Source organism: Dromiciops gliroides, chromosome 3, assembly GCF_019393635.1.
Source record: "Dromiciops gliroides isolate mDroGli1 chromosome 3, mDroGli1.pri, whole genome shotgun sequence".
NCBI lineage: Eukaryota > Metazoa > Chordata > Mammalia > Microbiotheria > Microbiotheriidae > Dromiciops > Dromiciops gliroides.
In genome coordinates, this window is record NC_057863.1 from 251,298,343 (window position 1) to 251,321,181 (window position 22,839).

Below are 22,839 nucleotides of genomic sequence, written 5' to 3' on the forward strand. Positions count from 1 at the left end.
CATGTTATTTCAAACGCAGGAAAGAAACTACATAAAATTACAAAAGAAACCAGTTCTACTTAAAAAGATATTTTCGGCACGTTCCCAGACGCCAGGACATGAATTTCAGCAGGAGAGAGAGGAGCATTTCAGCCAAAGGCCTTGCGGCCCCAACTTCTGCCTCTCCCTTTGGGCGGCCCAGGAGGAGGCTGAGCCAGAGGCTGGCGAGGACAGGACCTGGGGTCGCGGGTCTGAGCCATGGGATCCCTGCCCTGAGCCCAGTCTCCACACAAAAGGGCGTCTCCCAGGTTCAGGCACCCACTACCAAACTAGAGGGAGGTTAGGGAAACTGCTACCGCAAGCCTTCAATCTCAGGTTCCAGGCCTGAGGGAGGGCGGGACCTCCGGGCTCCAAGGGCAGGAAAGGCGGAGCCTTCGAGCACGAGGCTGGGGGAGGGCGGGGCTGAGCGCGCGTGCGCGTGCACGTTCAGGAGTAGACTTCTGGGGTCTGCAATTTCACCGCTACTCTGCTGCCCCCGCTAGAGGAGCCAACGCCGTAGCGAGGAGCCGCCGCCGGAAGTAGCAGGTAAGTCATGACCGGAAAAATATTTTTTAAAATCCAGATACTATCTTAACCTAATTCGCTGCCCGGTAGCACCTCGCGCCGGCCGCTGGCACAGGGCGCTCCCGGCCCCGCCGCTTCCTTGGGCTTCGGGCGCAGCGCCGGGAGGGACACGTCTCTTGGTGGGATCGGGACCCGAAATCCACGGGAGGCAAAAATGTGGCTGAATGTCAGAGTGACTGGCAGGGGTGCTAAGAACCCAAGCCCGTTGTGCGAAGGGATCTTATTTTTATCCTAGTATCCCCAGTGCCTAGCACAGTTCAGACCCTGTATTAATAGTTGGTTGATTGGCGGGGGAAAGGGCGGAGTCCGGGGCCCATTCCCTCCGCCTCCCCTGGATGGGGGGAAACTACGTGGATTGCCGTGAGTTAAGGAGTAATGAAAAGTTCATGGGAGATTACTTCTAACCACCTTTAAAATAGACAGTAATAGCCAATCACCAATTGCAGGAGGGAGATCGTAGTGACTTAGCTGTTATCAGTCATTGAATTATTGTCATAATTACTGGAATATCATTCTGAGACTCAAGAGGTGACTTGACTACAGCCACAGTTTTTTAAGCATAGTGATCGGTCCCTTTGACCTCGAGGTCCATCTTTTCACTTCACACCTTAGTATAATGGAATTTTTCTATTTTTCAAATTTGTATTTTATAAGGAGAAATTATTTGGAGTTGCATTAATACGTGGAAAGTAAACAATTTAATACAAGTGCTTATTGTGTACATAGTACACAACCTGTCCATGTTTTTAGTTATGTAGTAGATTGGATGATAGAATGGCTCATTTAAAATTGTAGTTAAAATTATTCATTACCACCAGTAGTTTCAACATTTTGCCACCCAACCATTCATCAGCATTATTAACAAGTTCACTGTATAAAGTAAAAGGAAAATTTTGTTGCTGTACTGCCATGTCATTTAGCACAGTAGTTCTTCATAGTTTTCTCTTTACTGTGGTCCACAGGAAAATAATGTACATCCCAAATTGAAACAAATTATTTTCAAAATTGTCTATTTTGAGTAAGCTCTTTGAACTTACAACATGATCGCTCTAAAAAACCTCCAAATAAAATTACCTATTTTTACTTAGTATGAATAATCAATGGCTCATCACAGTTGAGTTTCATCTCCTTTTCTTCGTGCTCTATTTTTGTGAAAGTAGCCTGTTGCTAATGATTAAAATCAAAGAAAAGAAGCAAGTGGCTAGGATATTCAGTAAACTAGATAAATAGTTCCTGTTTGACCAAAAATTGACCATAGATTGGTTAGCTTTTTGCTTTCCTTACAATTAAAAAAAAAACCAATTCTTTTTTATTGTGAATTTTACCATGAATAGATATTTCATCATACAAAGAACAAGAAAGACTTGTGTGTGAGAACTGAACTTCTGTTACATAGTTTGCATTTTAAGTAATGTCTATATAAAATTTAACAAGTTAGTAACAAAACTGCTCTATTTCCTCCATTTTTAAAAGCATGTTGATCCCATTCTCTATGAAGAATTGCCTCCAATTAATTTATACCCTCAAGGTCCCAAGAGCTGGCTTCAAAAACAGAGCAAAAGGTGGGCTCATTTTACAATCCACCTCTAACAATATTTACCAAAATCTGGCTGTGGAAGACTGGATCCATGACCATATGAACTTAGAAGGCAAGCCGGTTCTTTTCCTTTGGAGAAATTCCCCTACTGTTGTAATTGGCAGGCATCAGAATCCCTGGCAGGAATGTAACCTAAATCTAATGCAAGAAAAGGGCATAAGATTGGCTCGGAGAAGGAGTGGAGGAGGAACAGTGTACCACGATATGGGTAATATCAACTTGACTTTCTTCACAACTAAGACGAAGTATAATAGGATGGAAAATCTGAAACTGGTTATTAGAGCGCTGAATGCTGTCCAACCACAGCTGGATGTGCAAGCTACTGACAGACTTGACCTCCTACTAGAAGGACAATTTAAAATCTCAGGAACAGCGTCTAAGATTGGACGGACTGCTGCTTATCACCACTGCACGTTATTGTGTAGTACAGATTGGATTTCTTTATCTTCTGTGCTGAAGAGTCCTTACCAGGGGATTAAGAGTAATGCTACTCCCAGCGTACCTTCTTTGGTGAAAAATCTTTTGGAAAATGATGATACTTTAACTTGTGAGGTATTGATGGAATCTATTGCAGCAGAGTATGCTGCTTATCATCAAATTGATAGCAACATTATCCTAATAAATCCAAGAGATGAGACAATGTTCCCAGGGATAAAGAGAAAAGCAGAAGAACTACAAACTTGGGAATGGATATATGGCAAAACACCCAAATTTAGTGTAAATGCTTCTCTTAATTTAAGTGAACAATCACATTCTGAAATTAAAATATATGTAGATGTAAAAAATGGAAGAATTGAAGACTGCAAAATTGATTCACCTAATCACTGGTTACCCCCCAAAATGCTTGACAAACTAAGCACAAGCTTTATTGGCAACAAATTTTGCCAGAGTGAAGCCACAGTTTTAATAAATGCATTACTTAGAACATGTCCAAAAGACCACGAAGTATATAGCAAATGGTATCTTCTTTGTGAAAAAGTTAAGACAATAATGTAATTCAGGGTGATCATTATTCTTTGTAATGATGACAACTTTAGAACAGTAAATTTTATAATATATACCTTTTTACACATCTCTTTTAAAATTCCATTTTTTGGACCAGAAAGAAACGAGTCAGAATTAATGAAGTAGAGATTTTAATTCGGTGCTTTGTTTGATTTAGACTCTATCCCTGAAGGCAAATAAGAGCTTTTCTAGGTAACATTTTTAAACCAGTGGTGTGGCTAGGGAAGAAACCATGTCAGTCATATTAAATTGTGTGTTAATAAACAAAACAGTATCCAAATCAATAGAAATATAAAATTAGATTCACTATTACATTTTCATTTACAGGAATGATCATTGTGTAAAAAGTTTAAAATTCAGAAATTCATTTAAAATATAAAATTTTAAAACATGTAGTCAGAGACTGTTGTCATATTTTCTTTGTGTGCTTATTGTGAAAAATATCCACTGTTGTTTCATGACATGGTCTCAAGTCAAAATCACAATATCCAAGTGAAAAACGACCCTAAAAAAGAAAAAGAGAACTTGTTAGTAAAGACACGGAATTGTGTCATTCATTAATAAGATACAGCTATGTCCTACCTTTGGTTTCTTAAAATAATTAAGTCCCCTTCCAATCTTAATCATCCATCCATTGTTGAACCTATTGAAATTAGAAATGGAATTGTATAAAAACAAAGGCTAATTGACAAATTTTAAAGTAATAGGCCAAGTGCCAGCACAATTTCCTGTAGCCAAGGGAAGTCTCTTACTTGATCAGGTGTATGAGAGTGGAAGCAACACCAGGTTTAATCATGGGCTGTCTCTATATAAAGGGACAAGCTGCAAAAAAATCAGTTGATTGGATGAGCTAGTAAATAATTTTAACAGTTTTGCTGACTGGACCACTGAATTCCAGCCTGCTGTCAACATGGTACTGTTCTGCCAAACTAAACTGAATTTTTCATTGCATTCATTAAGGACAACTTACTTGTTTTGACAACTTACATCAATCATACTCTTTTATATGTTGTGTGATCATGTGTTTATATGATGTGTGATCATGATCTGTGGGTGAGATGTGAACCCTATTTACTGTCTCTGAAGCTATCAAGTCTTCCTTATCTTCTCACCCACTGTTCTTCTACCATCAGAGAATATTATACTATGGCCCCTTTGAAAGACAGTCCAATATATCTGGAGTCTATTGATGAGACCAGTCCCCTTCTGTACAAACAGAAGGTTATCTTACAACTTATTATCAGAGGGAAAAAAGTCATTCCTCTAAAAAGACTTCATGATACAAGATTCATGTGGAAGTGTGTTCAAGCTAGGAAATGGAAAAGACTATCAGTCAGCCAACTATCAATCAGTCCAAGATGAGTTAATAACATTTTTGTTTAATTCTTAGGCTCTGGGTATTGGGACAATAGTCTGCTTGGTAAGCAGATATTTGTTTTAAGGGAGGGGGGGTGGATTAGGAACCTGAAAATATTTTTTTTTCTTTTTCTTTTGATGAGGCAATGAGGGTTAAGTGACTTGCCCAGGGTCACACAGCTAGTAAGTGTTAAGTGTCTGAGGCCAGATTTGAACTCAGGTCCTCCCGAATCCAGGGCCAGTGCTCTATCCACTGTGCCACCTCGATGCCCCTGAAAATAGTGTTTTTAAAAAGACTGCTGTTATGATATGGCTCAGACCACTTGGTTTTAAAAACTAACAATCCAAAATAATTTAACACATCAGTAGTTATTAAGGAAGTTTGCTTGTAAAGGTATCCAAGTCAGTGCTATTTTTCTGTCGCATGGGAAGTGTTACGTACGTGAAGCTTAAGTATGAAATCATTACAATAATCAAATCACTATTTATAATGATTTGGTGAATGGGGAAAACAGTCCTTTGAATGATTATAGAGGGATACATCTTGTCTCATTAGGAAACCATAAACTTACATGTCATGAAACATACCAACTCTTCCTTTTTTTTTAGAAATCAAAGAGAACAGTAAAATTTAGTTATGTCTAAATTTTTAGTCATTAAACCCAAAAATTATTCACTATAAAATTATGCAAAAATTAGTGATAAGGGAAAGGACTATCTTAAGTTTTCATATCTGAATGATATATATGGCTCATAAATGAAAAACATAACACCAACCTAATTTCTCGATCATGTATTGAAGAAGAGAATTCTATTTCCAGCTCTACTCCATGCTCACTAAGTGACTCTCTTATTTCTTCCAGGCCACTGGTCTGCTGACCCTTCCCACTGCCCTGTTAATAGCAATATATACATACACACACACATATATACATACACTCATTTATTATTTTTCTCTAATTTTGTTTGACTTTTGTATGTACATTACAGATGACTGAAAGGCAGTTTTATTAGTTCAATGAGTATTTAAAAAGAAGGGAATAAGATGTATTAAGGCACAATAATGTAGAATTTTAAATAATTTTCCTTTCCAGTGTTAACAAGAACTCAACCCTGCTTACAATTTAGTAACACTATAATCATTCAAGTGGAAGTGGACAGAGTACAGAACTTGCAGTTACGTAGACCTAATATCTAGCCATGTGACCCTAGATAACTCACTTAACTTCTCTAAGCCACAATTTCTTCATCAAAAAACAGGCATAATAATAGCAACTAATTCTCAGGCTTGTTATAAGAATAATATAAGTGAAGTGAGTTGCAAAACTTAAATATAAGCTATTATTCCATCTTATCAAACTAAGTGATATAAAAGTCATCAGAAATAGAACTACTTGAAATTTCCTTTATGTCAGTCCTTTCTGTTATATACTCTAGAAAATAGCATAATAGAACAATGTGGTGTTTGAAAGAATGCTGGATTAAAAATCATGTGACTGAGATTCTTGATTCAGGTCTGTCACTGAGGAGCTTGGGTAAAGCCCTTTACCCTCTTTGGGACTGTTTTTTCATGTGTAAAGGGACAGGGCTAGACTAGATTGTTTCTAAGACATTACAGCTTTATGACTGTGTTCCATTTTACACATAGTATTTACTATTTGTTCCCTCGATTTTATAACTAGTGAAATAAGGAAGAAGGAATCTCCATACTTACTTCATCCATAGAAGTAAGAAGATGAATAGTTTTCACTTTAGATGGCTGCTTAACAAGCATCTCACAGAACCGAAGAAAGTTGTATAGCTAAAAGATACCAATAAAAAATTTTGCTAACTAGTAAAGCTTAAATATTAATACATTTTTATGTTTAAGTTCTATTTCACTTGCCTGGTGAGTCTGTCTGATATAAGGATCTTCTATCCACACTTCAGTAACAGCTGCATTAAGGTATTCTTGAAAAAGTGACTCATAACTAAAGCCTGTTGCATTTTCTTCTATTTTAATTTGCTTGTGGTATTTTCCATCTGACAAAACATATTAAATTCAATAAGCATTCAAGTACCTTGTGGAGGTAAAGCACTTTGTTGGGTGTTGGTGGGGAGATAATTGAATTAAGATAAAAAAAGAATTCCAGCCCTCATGGCAATAATCGTCTAGTAGGGAGATCGTTAGAGACACACATTTCTGCACTGGTATTTCAAGGATCAGTGAACCACCCTAAGGCCAATATGAAGATTAATCTGGTGGAACAAATATACAAATATATGAGATAATATATAAGCACTTAAAAGAAATGCAGTTATTGGGATGTAATGTTAGGAGGCGGGATGGGTGGGGTAAGATCATGGATGGTTTCATTGAGGTAACATTTGAGTTGGATTTTATAATTTCAGGGATAAGGGACCTTTTGAACAGTGGGCCAGAGGCAGGAAAGCACAATGTATTTAAGAGACACAGTTTCCCTGGAGTATGGCATCTGTGAAGACTAATGGTATAATGCTAGAGAAGCAAGTTGGAATTTGACTTTGGAGGCAAAAGGAAGCCAAAAAGGGTTTATGAGTGGGAGGGAGGGGGTGGCAGGGCTAGATTTATGCACAAGATGGGTGTCATGCGGAGGTATGAAGGTTAATTTGAAATGGGAAGAGCTGAAGATAGGAAGACCTCTTTGGGAGCTATTCTAATAATCAGGCAGGTGGCTAATAATGAAGACTTAGAATGGTTGTGTCAGCAAGGAGGAGGGGTGGATGCTGAAGGTAGAATTAACAAGACTTCGTAACAATGAGAAGTTAGAGGAAAATACAAAGAAAACCAAAGTTTCACAAATGACTGACAACACTGACAAAAATGGTGACATTAAGAGAAACACTAGGTTTTCAGGGGGAAAAGATAACTTTAGACATAATGCTCTTAGATATTGAGTTTGAGATAGTAGTAGTAACTGCCAAATGGAATATCCTATAGGCAGTTAGTAAGGCAAGACTGAAGCTTGAGACAAAGATCAGAGCAGGACCTACAGAGAGTTATCTATAAAGGTAAGACTATGACCAATAATAGAACTTTGGGAAATACTCACCTTATGAAGAAAAAAGCTACAGAAGAATGGTTAGAGAAGAACCCGAGTGCCAAGTTTCAAAAGCCAGGGAAAGGCAAAGTATCCATAAGGAAGCGATAATCAGTGTCAAATACTGGAGAAAGATCAGGGAGAATGAAGACCAAAAAAAAAGCTATTGAATTTGGTAAAAAAAGGAGGCAATTTATGACTTTTGAGAGTTCAGTTTCAACAAAGTGGTCGGGACAAAAGCCAAATTGCAAAGGGATGAGAAGAAAGGTCATGGTGAGGAAGTAGAGGCATTGGGTTTAAATAAATTTTAAGAACTCTGATCATGAAAAGGAAGAAAAAGTTATAATAGTACCAGGGATAGCCTAGAAAGATCAAGGCAAAGGATAAGGAAGAGCAGAACAAATACCTAAATAGTTTAATTGATGGTTAACAAACACCGCCCCCCATAACAGTATTTTATTATTTTCCAGTTACATGTAGAGATCGTTTTCTACATTTGTTTTTCTAAGATTTCTAGTTTCAATTTTTTCTCCCTCCCCCCTCCCCAAGACAGCAAGCAATCTGATAGAGGTTATATGACAAACACCGACACCCCACCCCCCGCCAATGAGGGTTAAGTGACTTGCCCAGGGTCACACAGCTAGTAAGTGTCAAGTGTCTGAAGCCAGATTTTAACTCAGGTCCTCCATAATCCAGGGCTGGTGCTCTATCCATCGAGCCACCTAGCTGCCCCACAAACACCCTTTTAATGTAGAAAGTACTAAGTATGGCTGTGTGACCCTGGGTAAGTCACTTAACCCCAATTGCTTCACCAAAACAAACAAACAAAAAAAAGGAAAGTACTAAGTACTCTTACATATAAATTAATGCCAGCACAATGTGGACAGCTACAAGATTCAGAACCATAATTCCTGTTATATCCTGGTTGTTCTCTTTAGATGTTAAATCCAATTTTAGATATGTATGGAGTATGATATATTTAATGCAGTATTCTATGTTGACTTTCAAATATGCTTTAAGCTTTGTAAAAAGCAGATTTTAATCAGAGAAACACAAATAGACAGCTTTGGAAGTCATAGCAACCTCTCTTCATCGATCCTATTAACTTGATTTAATTATCCCTTATTAATTTCAGTCTGTTTCATTTTTGTCTTGATATTCCCAGTTCTTAGCACAATGCCTGAGATAGAGTAAGCACCTGCTAAATGGTTATTGAATGATCCAGAAGCTTTTAAGGCTTTTTTTCCCCTTTAAACACCATGATATACGGTTAGTTCCCAGTTTACAAAAAAAACTCATATTTTATAACTTGGTTTAAGTTACATTTTTGGAGTGTGTGTAGAGTATACTTCAGAATACATTTTTTCATAGAAATAAGATTATAAATGACAGATTCCTAGGCCAGTGTAGGCCCTCCTCAAAAGATTTATTTAGCACATAATATTAGCTAAATCATTTATCAGCTATTAATGATTCTCAATAGTTAATTAACAAATAGATTATGTAATCTCTATAATAACAAGTTTTCTATGGGAAAATGCATTCTTAGCTACAGCTGTAACCACTACATCTGAGGTCCCATCTATCTGGGGCTGCCTTTCTCAACCAAAACTGGCCTGATGAGAAGGCTAAGAAAGATGATGAGGTACAGCTGGTTGATGAGAGCTCTGGGATGACTGGGTTTCAGCAGAAAAGGTGGGGGAAAGTCTACCATAAGCAAAAAGCATCTAAAAGTAGTATGGAAGAAAAGTGTGGGTTATTCCCAGTACATCAGGAGAACAGTTAGAGACAGAGCTGGATAAGTAGGGTAAGAACTATGGTATGAAGACTAGGGTATTTGGTCTTTATGGAATTATAAAATTCTAATCATGTATTAGGAAGATTCAGTGGCACAGAGGAAGGACTAGAGAAAACTTACTAATAGGCAACAATAATAGCTCATATATGTGTAACATTTAGTGATTTGTAAAGTGCTTTACTAAAGGAAGATGAGAATAATATTCAGTTCAGTTACAAACCTTAAGGATCAAGAAATCTCTGCAAGGCTATAACAGGAGCTTATTTAGGAATTCTGCTTGTACTGATGATTTAATAAAGGACAATGTACCAAAGCACACAGCATTGATGTATATATAAACACTCCTATGGAGGAAGAACTACATGATAAATGGAAGTCCAGTTACACAGGGCTTGCAACAACAGGTAAACTGCCCTGTTTACTTTTTAAGCTGGTTTTTGAAAGTATATTTTTCTTACCTTCTTTTTCTTGCTCCAGGAACTTCTTTATGTCTTCTGCTCTGTCCATGTAGTCAGAAATTTTTTGTCTAAAGTGACATCTCTTTGCATTGTCTTTGGTGCCTATAATTTAAAAATTATGTATTTTCCAATTTTCAGTATTTTCATTTATCATAAGCATTGTTTCTAATTCTAAAATTTTCCTAAGAACTTTCTTCTTATCAAAATTGCTCACCTAACACTCATATGCTTTAGTTTCTGGGATAAACATACTAGAGACAGTTTTGACTAATAATTAGCATGGGATGAGAAAAGAGTGTCCTACATTTATGAGGGATATTATGTCAAGTTGTCTAGAACAAAAAGTGAATGAAGGATGTAATGTGAAATTACAAAGTGGTTTGGGGGGGGCAGCTAGGTGGCGCAGTGGATAGAGCACCGGCCCTGGAGTCAGAAGTACCTGAGTTCAAATGCGGCCTCAGACACTTAACACTTACTAGCTGTGTGACCCTGTGCAAGTCACTTAACCCCAATTGCCTCACTAAAAACAAACAAACAAACAAAGTGGTTTGGGGCCAAACTCTGGAGGGCCATACATGCCAGGCTTAGTGGTTTGTACTTTATTATCCTTTAGACAATAGGAAACCCCTAAAGATTTTTGAGAAGGATATTACCTCAAATTTCTACTATATTGATTCTATACTGTATTGGTTTTTTATAACTCAGTCTGCATCTGCCTAAAAGCCCCCTTTCTGTGTCCTTGAATTGAGCTCAGGAATTCAGCTTTCCCTCTGAGATAGTTTAAAGTTATAATTGATGGGAAAAACGTATATACCATACCTTCAGCTCCTGGGAAATGTTTGTTATCTTTAAAGGCATACAAACTTATCTGGTATATTTCCAAAAAGTATACTGTCAGTCCTTGCCAGGCCATGTACAATCAAGGAAGGTCTTATCTCCCTAACAAATCCTCCCAGAAGCCATCAAGTCAGCTACCCCTAGTCCATGAACACTATCCTTAGAATACAGATGGGTCCCATCAGTCAAGTATTCCTTAATGACAGAGAAGGGTGGTTACTAGCCCCAAGATGCTAGCCTGCTTTCCTTGATGTAACCACTCATATTGTCCCCACTCCTAAGATGCTTTCTAACATTTAAGCAAGGGAACTGTTTTCCCCACCTACTCAATTCTGTTCTTTGTTCTCTAGTACTTCCTAATACTATAGTGAAGACTAGTAAGTCCTACCTCGTGGTAATAAATTGATCATGCTCAGAACCTTTTCTCTTATTTTACCTCAATTGTCAAATGTAATACTACAATAAAAAGTGCTGCTATCAATATTTTTGTACATATGAGTTCTAAATCTTTGTGATATGTCTAGGACACAGACTGTGACTTTTTGGGTAGACCTCTAAGTTGCATTCCAAAATGTACCAATTCATAGATCCACCAACAGTGTTTCTCCTTTCACATCACTTCCAACAATTATTTTATTATCTTTTCCAATTTTATATGTGTGAGGTGAAACCTCAGAACTGTTTGTTTTTATCTCTCTTACAATTTAAAATATTTTCATATGACTATTGATAACTTGCTTTTCCTTTAAAGATTGCTTGTTCATATCCCAAGAGTCACTTTTCATAGTGATTCTTGTCCATACCTACCTGATTCATTCAGCAAATATGTTTTAAATACCTATTATGTCCTATGTTAGGCACTGAGCAAAGTACAAAGTTTGGAAAAGACATATTCCCTTCTCTGAGGAAAAACACAAATGATTATAATACGCATTATACCAGCACGTTAGAACCTTCACAGAAGCCTAGTTATTGTGCCTTCTTGTAGTGTGTAGGAGACTATGGTCTCTTGAGGGGCTGCCCACATGCAGTCTTGGGGAAAGACTGCTGTCCAAACACCAGCCTAAAGTGGTGGAAAAAAGAATCCTAGGATTATGAATTTAGACCCAGAAGGGACTTTAGTCCAATTTGTTCATTTTTCAGGTGAGAAAACTGCCATTGCCCTAAGTCACAGAGATAGGATTTGAACCCTATCTTCAAACTCCAAATCCTACACTTTCTACTTTCTCAGTGTCTCAGAGATAAGTCCCTGGTTCCAGCCAAGATACACCAGGTAAGAGCTGTAAGTTCCCCTAGTCACAACTGTCACCCAAGGGGGTCACCGAGCACTCTGCCAAAGAGCAGCATAACTGTCCCAAGGGTAAGGTAAAGAGTCACAAAACAAAGTGTTATATGAGATGTGAAGGGAATGGCCGCTACTGGCTACAATTAGGGTTGGGAGTTAGGAACTGAAAGGGAGATCAAAAAAGGCTGCCTTACAGGAAGCATGAGAGGTTTAAAGGATAAGTAGGAATTATACCAACAAAGAAGGTGCTCCAGGCATAGGAAACTGGGTGAAAACAAGACACTAGAAAGCTAATTTGTGTTTGAGAAGTAGGATTGCCCAAATAAACTGGAATACATACTGTGTGGAAAGGAAAGTTTACTCTTCTGTAAAATGAGGGGGGATGAGACATCTGTCTCACCTACCTCCTGTGGTTGCTATGAGGTTCCAGTTGAAATATATTGAAATGCTCTGCAAACTTTAAATTCCATTTATTGTTATTGTAGATTGAGGTAGATACATTATAACTTAGGCCAGCCTGCCTGGCCTCTGAGTTAGGAAGATCCAGGTTCATAGTCTGTTTCTGAAGCTAGCTATGTGACAAGGTCACATTAAAGTGTTATGAAAATTTTTTAAGGTTGTTAAAGCTTGAGGTGGTTATATTGTTATTAATGTGAGTTAGTCTTGTCTCCCCAACTCCCTAGATTATAAATTCATTTAGAGCAAGGACCAAATCTTATAGTTCTGTATCCCTAAAGCACCTGGAAACATGGTGGATAGTTAAATATTTAACTGATCATAAATCATTCCATGAATTTACTTTTGTCCTTTGTACTTCTTTGTTTTTGTGAGGCAATTGGGGTTAAGTGACTTGCCCAGGGTCACACAGCTAGTAAGTGTCAAGGGTCTGAGGCCGGATTTGAACTCAGGTCCTCCTGAATCCAGGGCTGGTGCCACCTAGCTGCCCCTGCCCTTTGTACTTGTAAATATATGTGCCTGTGAACATCTTTTTGTTATTGCCCCCTATACCACTTCTTCTAGGCAATCAGCAAGCATTTATTGATGGCCTACTATGTGCCTGGAACTGACCTAAAGACAAATTTCTGCCCTTAAGAAGATTACATTTTAGGAGGGGGGAATGTTCAGTATATCCACAAAGAGCAGAACAAGGAAAGCAATTAATACAGTAACACCATTATAAAGACAGATAACTTTAAAAAACTTAAGATCTTTGATAAAGCATGTTACCCCCTCAATGCTGAATAAAACATACATTTTAGAACTCAGACTGCATAGGAATCATTTTTGCTAAACCTTAGCTTTGTAAACTTTGGGTTGTGACCCCACGGGGTCTCATAACTGAATGTGGGGGTTGCGAAAAACTGGCAAAAGTAAAAGGTTATGTATACCTATTTTATATACCTATATAGCCGGGGTTGCATAAAAATTTCGCTGGTGAAAAGGGGTCGCGAGTGGAGAAAGTTTAAGAAGCCCTGTGCTAAACTATAGATATCTCTTACAAGGACTTTTCAGGAGAGAGTAAGAGGGAAAAGAGAGAATGAGGAAGGATGAAGGAAGAAAAGGTTACTGAAATATCTTTTCTTTAAAAATGAACCTTGGGGCAGCTAGGTGGTGCAGTGGATAGAGCACCGGCCCTGGAGTCAGGAGTACCTGAATTCAAATCCGGCCTCAGACACTTAACACTTGCTAGCTGTATGACCCTGGGCAAGTCACTTAACCCCCATTGCCTCACTAAAAAAAAAGATAAACCTTATGCCAGATAGAATCATGAATAAGCAGGACAGCTTTGGAAGTTAATTGCTGAATTTGATATATATATTTGGGGGGGGGGTGAGGCAATTGGGGTTAAGTGACTTGCTCAGAGTCACACAGCTAGTGTCAAGTGTCTAAGGACGGGTTTGAACTCAGGTCCTCCTGACGCCAGGGCCCGTGTTCTATCTACTGCGCCATCTAGCTGCCCCTATTTGATAAATATTTGGGGGGGGGGGCAATGGGGGTTAAGTGACTTGCCCAGGGTCACACAGCTAGTAAGTGTCAAGTGTCTGAGGCCGGATTTGAACTCAGGTACTCCTGAATCCAGGACCAGTCCTTTATCCACTGCGCCACCTAGCTGCCCCAGGTAAATATTTTTTTAAAAAACTTTTTTCAGAAGTAAACTCGTTGCGAGGAGGCATTGTTCCACGATGGTCGTATTTGCAGCGCTTGGCACAGTAACCAGCACGTAGTAGGCGCTTAATACTTTTTGGTAGATTGAATGATGCATATGAATATATCTGGGGGGTTTTGGTGCTTTTAAAGTTAAGATTTTTTGTCTTAACCACATAAAAAGGTACACAGAATCCTGCCCTTCCCTGTCCCAGCCCCAGCCCAGGTATCCCTCTCCCATTACTCACTTTTAAGCAGTTGCAGCAGCACATCGATACCCTCCTGATAACACACAAGAGCCTCCTGGTACCGAGAGTTGGAGTCCAGTTCCACCGCCCGTTTCAGGAGGGTGGTCGCCGCCGCCGCACAGTCGAGCTGCCTCCCGGAGCCCTGGGAAGCCATCCCGCCCAGGTCCACCCATCTACTCCCCGACCCGCCCGGGGAAAGCACGCCTGCGCGCAGCACTTCTGGGAGGCGGTCACGTGGCTCCCGGCGTGGGGCGGGACACCCGAGCGCGTCGTCCTGGTCTAAGAAGTCGAGACGTTTCACTCTCACCCCCCGGGCCGGGGAAGCAAGGGGGATATACGACTCCGGGCGGCGTGCGCCGGGCCGGGGGATCCTGGAGATCTCTTTGGCCATGATTTCTTCCGACCTCCTGGACAAATAAATCGGCGGCGAGAACCACAGGCCGCTGTGAGCGAGCGGAGCTGGTAAGTGTGGGACGGGTGCGCAGGCTCTCCGAAAACGCCCTCATTTCAGGTCCCTGGATTTGGGGGGCACAGGGGGGCTCGGGATTACTGGGGGATTCACTCTTTCGGAACTGACTTTTTCAACCTTGGCTGGGAAGCCTGGGAAACGATTGGCCAAGGAACAGCCAATGGCAGGGCGGGAACATTCCCAAGGTCGGGGGAGGTGGTGTCACGTGACCGGGAGGTGGGCGCCTGAGGGCTGGTTTTTCTGTCTCATCCGACTCGTCGTGATCGAAGAGGGCAAAGATACTGTCCTGGTAGGCCACTTCCTTCTCCAGGTCGTTTTACATACGAGGAAACCGAAGAAACAGGGTTAAGTGACTGGCCCAAGGTCACACAGCTAGTGAATGTTTTACGACAGATTTGAACCCAGGAAGTCTTACTGACACTCAGCCTGGCACTTCCGCCTAGCCTTTAACCACTCCTAATTAAGACCTTTTGCTGGGGGGGAGGGGGAGGAGGAGAGGAGGAGAGGCCGATTCTTCCAAAAGCTATTTATCTTTTAGTGCTGTTTCCTGTAATGGATGGTTAGCTAAAGTTGCCGACGTAAGTGGATTATTTGTTAAAAATCAACAGCAGAAAAGCACAAAAGTGGGTTTATTCCATAGTGTTTCATATACTGAGCTAAATTTTATCCAGGGAAGGGTAAAAACAGTGATTGGAAGCCCCCAATAGGATTTACTGAGCTTAAACTTCGATCTCCATGACAGTTTGGTCTTTAGTAATAATAAATAAACAATAGCATACACAGAAGAGCTTATCGAGAACAGGAACAATTACAATTAATTGGAAATACTAATTTGTTTAATTTGCATTTTGATCTTTATTTAGATAACATGATCATAACTGGTCCCACAAGTTATCTCCAGGATCAGATGTAAAATCCTGTTTGGGTTTTAAAACCCGTCATAACTTGGCCCCTTCCTACATTTCCATTCCGTTTACAATCCATGAATTCTATAATGTAACCACCCCATGGTACTGACCATGCCTCCTACACAATCCCATCTCCTCATTCAGAACCTCCTTCCTCCCTTCCCAATAAGGGTTAAGTGATTTGCCCAGGGTCACATAGCTAGTAAGTGTCAAGTGTCTGAGGCCGGATTTGAACTCAGGTCCTCCTGAATCCAAGGCTGGTGCTTTATCCACTTCGCCACCTAGCTGCCCCTAGAGCCTTTTTCTTTAGTTAACCTCATACCTGGAATGTCCTTCCTCTTTACCTCCAACTTGGCTTTCTTCAAGACTCGACTCAGATCCTACTTGTGCAAAGCCCTTTTCTGGTTTCTCCCCCTTCCCATTGATATTATTTTCATTTACACTGACTGTACATAGTTATTTACATAGAAGGTGCTTGACTACTGAGTATAGATAGCACCTTTGATTTCTTTTTTTTTTTTTTTAAGTGAGTCAATTGGGGTTAAGTGACTTGCCCAGGGTCACACAGCTAGTAAGTGTTAAGTGTCTGAGGCCGGATTTGAACTCAGGTACTCCTGACTCCAGGGCCGGTGCTCTATCCACTGCGCCACCTAGCTGCCCCGCACCTTTGATTTCTCAATGGCAATGTGGTGCAGAAAAAATACTACTTTGCTGGGCCAGGAATCAGAAGACTTTGTTTTTGTCTCAGTTCTGCCCCATTTGTTGTATGACTTGGGGCCTCATTTTCATCATATGTAAAATAAGGAGGTTGTATAAACTTTGACATTCTACCATTTGATAATTTTCTTACAGGGACAGCTAGGTCATGCAGTGAATAGAGCACTGTCCCTGAAGTTGAGATGATCTGGGTTCAAATGTGACCTCAGACACTTATTAGCTGTATGACCCTGGGCAAGTCACTTAACCCCAATTGCCTTAAAACATTTGGGCCATCTTCAGTCATTCTGATATAGATCTTGCCACAGGATCCAGATGGTTCTGGAGGAGAGAGTGAGGTTGGTGACTTTGCATAGTCCTCCCTCACTTAAATCTAATTCACTGCAAGTCATGACACCATCCTGATGTCATGGTCCTTGAGAACAAAGGACAAACAATAACAAAAGTTTTCTGACAGGAATGATACAAATAAGATTATAGTAGAGTTCCTTTTTTGTACAATACTGTTTTAACAGATGCCAGTTTTATGAAATGGAAAATTATTTCTAAAAGCTTAGGATGTTTATGAAGCAGTGTCCTAATTAATTGATAAAGCTATAAAAGAGAAACATATCTATGTGTCTTATCTTCTATCAGTCAATCAATAAGCATCTTATTAAGCATTTATTATGTGCCAGATACTAGGGATACAAAGAATGAAATGATTCCTACTCTCTAATAGTTTACATTATATAAGAGGATGACCACAAATAAATATCTAAAGAATAAACATTTTTTAAAATACAAAATAACTAAATATAAGAAAGTTCCTCCATTATTCAAACATTTTGCATTCTTATAATAAACTGCCAGTAAAGGGAAAAGGATCCACATGTACAAAAATATTTCTAGTAGTTCTGTGGTGACAAAGAATTGGAAATTGAGGGGATGCCCCTCAGTTGGGGAATGGCTGAACAAGTTGTGGTATATGAATGTAATGGAATACTATTGTGCTATAAGAAATGATGAGCAGGCAGCTTTCAGAAAAACCTGGAAAGACTTACATGAACTGTTGCTGAGTAAAGTGAGCAGAACCAGGAGAACATTGTACACAGTAACAGCAACATTGTGTTTATCAGCTGTGATAGACTTGGCTCTTCCCAGCAATACAATGATCCAAGACAATTCCAAAAGACTCAGCATAAAAAAATGCTCTCCACATCCAGAAAAAGGAGTATGGAATCTGGATGCAGATTGAACCGTACAATTTTCACTTTTGTTGGTTTTTTTTTCCTCCTTTTGGGGGAGGTTTTTCCTTTTGTTCTGATTCTTCTTTCACAGCATGACTAATGTGGAAATATGTTTAATGTGATTGTATATATATAACCTATTTCAGATTGCTTGTTGTCTTGAGGAGGGAAGGAAAAAAATTTTTTTTCCAGTTACATGTAAAGATAGTTTTCAGCATTCGTTTTTATAAGATTTTGAGTTTCAAATTTTTCTCCCTCCTCTCTCCCCAATATGATGGCAAGCAATCTGATATAGGTTAAAAATGTACAATCACATTAAACATTTCCACATTAGTCATGTTGTAAAGGAAGAATCAGAACAAAAGGGGAAAACCTTAAAAAAGGAAAAAAACAACAACAAAAGTAAAAATATTATGTTTCAATCTACATTCAAATTTGACAGTCCTTTTTCTGGATGTGGAGAGTATTTTCCATCAAGAGTCCTTTGTAGGGGGCAGCTAGGTGGCACAGTGGCTAAAGCATTGGCCCTGGATTCAGGAAGACCTGAGTTCAAATCCGGCCTCAGACACTTGACACTTACTAGCTGTGTGACCCTGGGCAAGTCACTTAACCCTCATTTCCCCACAAACAACAACAACAACCACCAAGAGTCCTTTGTAATTATCTTGAATTGCTGAGAAGAGCTAAGTCATCACATAATAATAAAAGCTGATCATCACACAATGTTGTTGATAATGTATACATTGTTCTCCTGGTTCTGCTCACTTCACTCAGCATCAGTTCATGTAAGTCTTTTCAAGTTTTTCTGAAATCTGCCTGCTCATCATTTCTTTTGGGGGGGGGGTAATGAGGGTTAAGGGACTTGCCCAGGGTCACACAGCTAGTAAGTGTCAAGTGTCTGAGGTCGGATTTGAACTCAGGTCCTCCTGAACCTAGGGCTGGTGCTTTATCCACTGTGCCACCTAGCTGCCCCATCATCATTTCTTATAGCATGATAGTATTCCATTACATTCATGTACCACAACTTGTTCAGCCAGCTCTTGTTTTTTTATCTTATATGTATAACCAAAGTTTTACTGTGAAACTTTTGCATAATGTTATATAACTACTAATGGGAAAATAAGACCAGTTTCAGATAATAATTTGTCCCTTGGAATTACTTGCAGCTTTTCAGACTGTGATATTATCAGAGGTGATATCTAATGGCAGGGATTCTGCGCTTAGTGAGTCAGAGCCCTACAGGTAGAGTACAGGTATGTATTTTTTAAAACAGTTCTCATTGTTTAACACAATTGCTTTTTATCTTTATTAGTTCTGTAGAACTCATTACCACAGGAGTTGGAAGTTACTTTAGAGGTCATCTAGTCCAAGCCTCACTTGAGCTGCAATCCCCTCTACAAATTTCTCACCAAGTGGTTTTTCAGCCTGCACTAGAGAACTTCCAGTGAAAGCAACTTCTGGCCACCCATTCCACCTTTGGACAGCTCTAATCATTAGCCTAAATCTACCTCTCTGCAAATTCAACACATTACTCTTAGTTCTGCCATCTGAGGAGTGTATTTATGGATTGAACCTTAGGCCAGATAGGTTTTTTCTCTCCATCATGTCTGTTGCCTGTACTTATTCTTACCTGCATGAGAAAAATGACTATATAAACAAGGAGGCAATGTAGGAAGTGATGCAAACATTTAATTAGCACTTAATATACCCTCAGGTACATATAAATATATCCTCAGTCGAGAAAAGGGCATTCCACTGCACATAAATAAACTTTTCATAGCCTGTGCCACGACTGCTGGGAACTGGTAGTAGTGGCTACACAAAATAGGATTGGGCAGAAACTCAAGAAGAAAATGAACTGAATGTTTTAAACAGCTTCATATCAAGCAATTGTGGAAAAGGTATTAAAGTGAACTGCAGCTTTCTTTTTGTGTTATGCTGGAATGGGATATGGTCAAGTTTGCAAGGGGATTGGGATGAAGCTCTCAGTTATCATGAGCAAGTGTTATAAACTTACATATATATATATATATATATATATATATATATATATATATTAGTTTTTTGCGGGGCAGGGGGGGTTAAGTGACTTGCCCAAGGTCACACAGCTAATAAGTGCCAAGTGTCTGAGGCCAGATTTGAACTCAGGTACTCTTAAATCCAGAGCCAGTGCTTTATCCACTACACCACCTAGCTGCCCCATAACTTATATTTTTGATAAACTTTTCATCTGGTAGATTTCTGCTCTAACCCAGGTACTCAAAAACTAACACTCTCTTAACTTCTTCCAGAATGTGACAAAAGGTCTGGAATCTTTTACCTCAGCTGATTGGATTCGGCATAAATTTACCAGATCAAGGATTCCAGATAAAGTAAGAGCATTGTTGAAGAGTTCAATCTTATTTTTACCTTCTTAGATTTTAACGATTACTATTTTTTTAAATATCAAAGATTATGTGAAGTTGCTTGTGGGAAAAGTGACAATGTGTTGAATGATAGGAATAGTGACTTATGCACATAGAAATGATGTAATACTTGGAATTCTGGAGTTAATAATATACAAGTTATTCCTTGACCTAGTTGATGTTTTATGGCAAAAGGATAAGAAACTGCAGTAATAATAAGAGTTGGTCCATCTCTTCTCTTTATGCTGTCTTGGTGATTTCTTGAGCTCTGATGGACTCGGTTAAATATAGACAGATAAATCCCAAATCTGTCTACTTAATTGCATTCTCTCTCCAGAATTCAAGTCCTGAATCATCAACTGCCCATTGGATATCCCAAAGGAATCTCAGACTTGTCTAAAACAACTCATTATGTTTCCTCCCCAAACCAATCCTGGAATTTCCCCGTTTTTGTTAATGATACCATTATCCTTTAATTCACCAAGTCTTTCTCATCTGTGAAATGGGGATAATAGCTATTTTTACACTCGATGTTTTTTTATAAGTCCCAGATAAACATTTCTTCTCTGGCCCTTTAAACAGTTAAACAGTCTCCTAGCTTTCCAATTAAGTCATACCATCCTAAACTGTAAATTCTTAGGAGGAATGATGATAATGGTAATGACGACTCATGTTTATGGTTTGCAAAGTACTTCACAACCATACTTTGATGTAGGTAATGTGAGTATTATACTCCCAATGTGGCCAATAAAGAAATAAGCTTAGAAAAGGTAAGTGATGATTCCACAGCTAGTAATTGTTAGAACTACAAATACTTCTACTTCAAGGAAGAGACTATATTAGTGTGAACATAGGTAAATCAATATTAAGCAACTAATTGGCAAATGGAAACAAGTAAACATGAAGGTTTTTTTAAAAAATTATCAGCATTTCTCCTCGTTCTGATCTCTACTATAATATAGTCACTTTTCCTTTGGTGGTAGAATCATGGTAGTCATCTTACATCTGATATTTCTGTAGAGAATCAAATTCCCAAACCGTGTATATCTGGGTAAATTATCACAGTTGTTTATAACTTCACGTTACCATATTTCAGAACCACTGTTGTCTCTGTGACTTAGGAAAGAAAAAATTTTAAACAGCTAATTTTTAATTTTCACATTAAAAATTTGAGCTGGGAGATTTGAAACTAGTATGTATATATAGTAATAAAATGTTTATTTTAGAGAGGTGAGGAGATAGCTGAATACAAAAGCCTTCTGGAATATTTGAAAATAACTCGTTTTTTATTCTGTTCTTACAGGTATTTCAGCCTTCACCTGAGGCTCATGAAAAATATGGTGGGGACCCTGAACACCCTCATAAGTTACACATTGTCACCAGAATTAAAAGTGTGCAAAGAAGACCATATTGGGAAAAGAAAATCATAAAACTTCTTGGATTGGAAAAAGTAAACATCTTTGCTGGTGATATTTGTTTTGAATTTAACCTATTTCTAACTTTAAGGTGCAGATTTTTTGTTAAATTTGTTTTTAGGGTCATGAATATGTTATATAGCTTTAAGTAACGTGAATCTTAAGAGTATTTTCAGGCGTTTGTAAAATTGTCTGTTCTTCATAGGCACATACTCCTCAAGTGCATAAGAATATCCCTTCAGTGAATGCAAAGCTTAAAGTGGTTAAGCATCTGATAAGGTTTGTTGGGGGATTTTCAGAATAATTACATTTTTTCCGTAAAATTTTGATCATATTTAAAAATAACTTTTTAATAACATTTTCAATACTCCTTTTTTAATGTTGTAGAATACAACCATTAAAATTACCACAAGGACTTCCAGCAGAAGAACAGATGTCAGAAACTTGCCTCAAGACCACAGGTGAACTAGTAATAAAGTGGCATCTAAAACCAATTGGACAAAAGGCCATTAAAGCATAATTGCTTTCTCACTTTCCTTAAGCATTCTTCAGGCATTTTTATTAAAAATGTGTTTTAAATACCAATGGCTTTTGTTAACTGAGTGCTCCTTAGATATTTGAATGTCTCGAATTGTTAAGAGTAATCTTTTCCAATATTGAATTGATAGATATGTTTACTTTCAAAAATTCTCCTGTAGTAATTGCAACCTTCAAAGAAGCTATCAGCAGTCAATTCTTGATTAGCTAAACAAATCGATCTTTTTTTCCCATCATCTTTTCTACTTATAGCTAACCATTAATAGCAGCAGCTGCTAAACTTTTACTTGCTTAAAGCCTTTGCTCAGCTCCAAATCTCATTTAAGAGTAGGGGAGTCTTTTGCTTCTTTTATGGGTGTCCCCTAAACTCTAGCAGGTACAGGTGCTTCTCTAGAACCCATAACCAGATAATCTGCTCAGGGCTTAGTCCAGTGTCAGCTAATAGGGAACTGACTCTATAAACCTGCCAATAACATAAGTACGTAAAAGTTTTGTGTGTGTGTGTGTGTGTGTGTGTGTGTGTGTGTGTGTGTGTTTTCCAAGGTAAACATGTTTAAAATAAACTTTCAAAAGTAGCTATTTAAAGTAGATGAACAGGTGCAGCTAGACAACTCGGTGGATAAAGCACTGGCCCTGAATTCAGGAAGACCTGAGTTCAAATTCGGCCTGAGACACTTGATACTAGTTGTGTGACACTAGGCAAGTCATTTAACCCTCATTGCCCCACAAAAAAAAAAAAAATTAAAAAGTAGATGAACAGGGGGGGAA

General features: G+C 38.7%; 3 protein-coding genes across 7 annotated transcripts; 2 read left to right on the forward strand and 1 right to left on the reverse strand.

Annotated features, from left to right (window-relative positions):
- Window positions 1-441: 441 nt before the first annotated feature.
- LIPT1 (lipoyltransferase 1) lies at window positions 442-3,246 on the forward strand. Its single transcript, XM_043997153.1, has 2 exons — window positions 442-564; window positions 2,077-3,246. The coding sequence occupies exon 2, from the start codon at window positions 2,078-2,080 to the stop codon at window positions 3,194-3,196; it is 1,119 nt and encodes a 372-aa protein (XP_043853088.1). The 5' UTR covers window positions 442-564; window position 2,077; the 3' UTR covers window positions 3,197-3,246.
- Window positions 453-22,119, forward strand: MRPL30 (mitochondrial ribosomal protein L30). 3 transcript variants are annotated; one of them, XM_043997158.1, is made up of 6 exons: window positions 453-564; window positions 18,881-18,967; window positions 20,006-20,086; window positions 21,423-21,569; window positions 21,740-21,813; window positions 21,922-22,119. In XM_043997158.1, the coding sequence occupies exons 2-6, from the start codon at window positions 18,917-18,919 to the stop codon at window positions 22,052-22,054; spliced, it is 486 nt and encodes a 161-aa protein (XP_043853093.1). In that variant the 5' UTR covers window positions 453-564; window positions 18,881-18,916; the 3' UTR covers window positions 22,055-22,119. The 3 variants fall into 3 exon arrangements, with proteins under 3 accessions (XP_043853093.1, XP_043853091.1, XP_043853092.1); XM_043997156.1 differs by lacking the exon at window positions 453-564 and adding an exon at window positions 14,711-14,853; XM_043997157.1 differs by lacking the exon at window positions 453-564 and adding an exon at window positions 15,091-15,149.
- MITD1 (microtubule interacting and trafficking domain containing 1) lies at window positions 3,320-14,782 on the reverse strand. 3 transcript variants are annotated; one of them, XR_006355743.1, is made up of 8 exons: window positions 14,392-14,782; window positions 9,877-9,978; window positions 6,447-6,583; window positions 6,276-6,362; window positions 5,339-5,454; window positions 3,958-4,027; window positions 3,788-3,848; window positions 3,630-3,710 (listed from the first exon to the last, which is right to left on the reverse strand). XR_006355743.1 is itself a non-coding variant. In XM_043997154.1 (7 exons), the coding sequence occupies exons 1-7, from the start codon at window positions 14,780-14,782 to the stop codon at window positions 3,615-3,617; spliced, it is 990 nt and encodes a 329-aa protein (XP_043853089.1). In that variant the 3' UTR covers window positions 3,320-3,614. The 3 variants fall into 3 exon arrangements, 2 of the variants coding, with proteins under 2 accessions (XP_043853089.1, XP_043853090.1); XM_043997154.1 differs by lacking the exon at window positions 3,958-4,027 and having other exon boundaries at window positions 3,320-3,710; XM_043997155.1 differs by lacking the exons at window positions 3,788-3,848; window positions 3,958-4,027 and having other exon boundaries at window positions 3,320-3,710.
- Window positions 22,120-22,839: the final 720 nt, after the last annotated feature.

Coding starts and splice junctions, on each gene's coding strand:
- MITD1 (XM_043997154.1), bottom strand. CDS start 14,782: ATGGCCAAAGAGATCTCCAGGATCCCCCGGCCCGGCGCACGCCGCCCG. Junction 9,979..14,391: donor GCTGCTGCAACTGCTTAAAA/GTGAGTAATGGG, acceptor TTTAAATTATAG/GCACCAAAGACAATGCAAAG. Junction 6,363..6,446: donor ATATCAGACAGACTCACCAG/GCAAGTGAAATA, acceptor GGTATCTTTTAG/CTATACAACTTTCTTCGGTT.
- LIPT1 (XM_043997153.1), top strand. CDS start 2,078: ATGTTGATCCCATTCTCTATGAAGAATTGCCTCCAATTAATTTATACC.
- MRPL30 (XM_043997158.1), top strand. CDS start 18,917: ATGGCAGGGATTCTGCGCTTAGTGAGTCAGAGCCCTACAGGTAGAGTA. Junction 18,968..20,005: donor GCCCTACAGGTAGAGTACAG/GTATGTATTTTT, acceptor AACTTCTTCCAG/AATGTGACAAAAGGTCTGGA. Junction 21,814..21,921: donor GTGGTTAAGCATCTGATAAG/GTTTGTTGGGGG, acceptor TTAATGTTGTAG/AATACAACCATTAAAATTAC.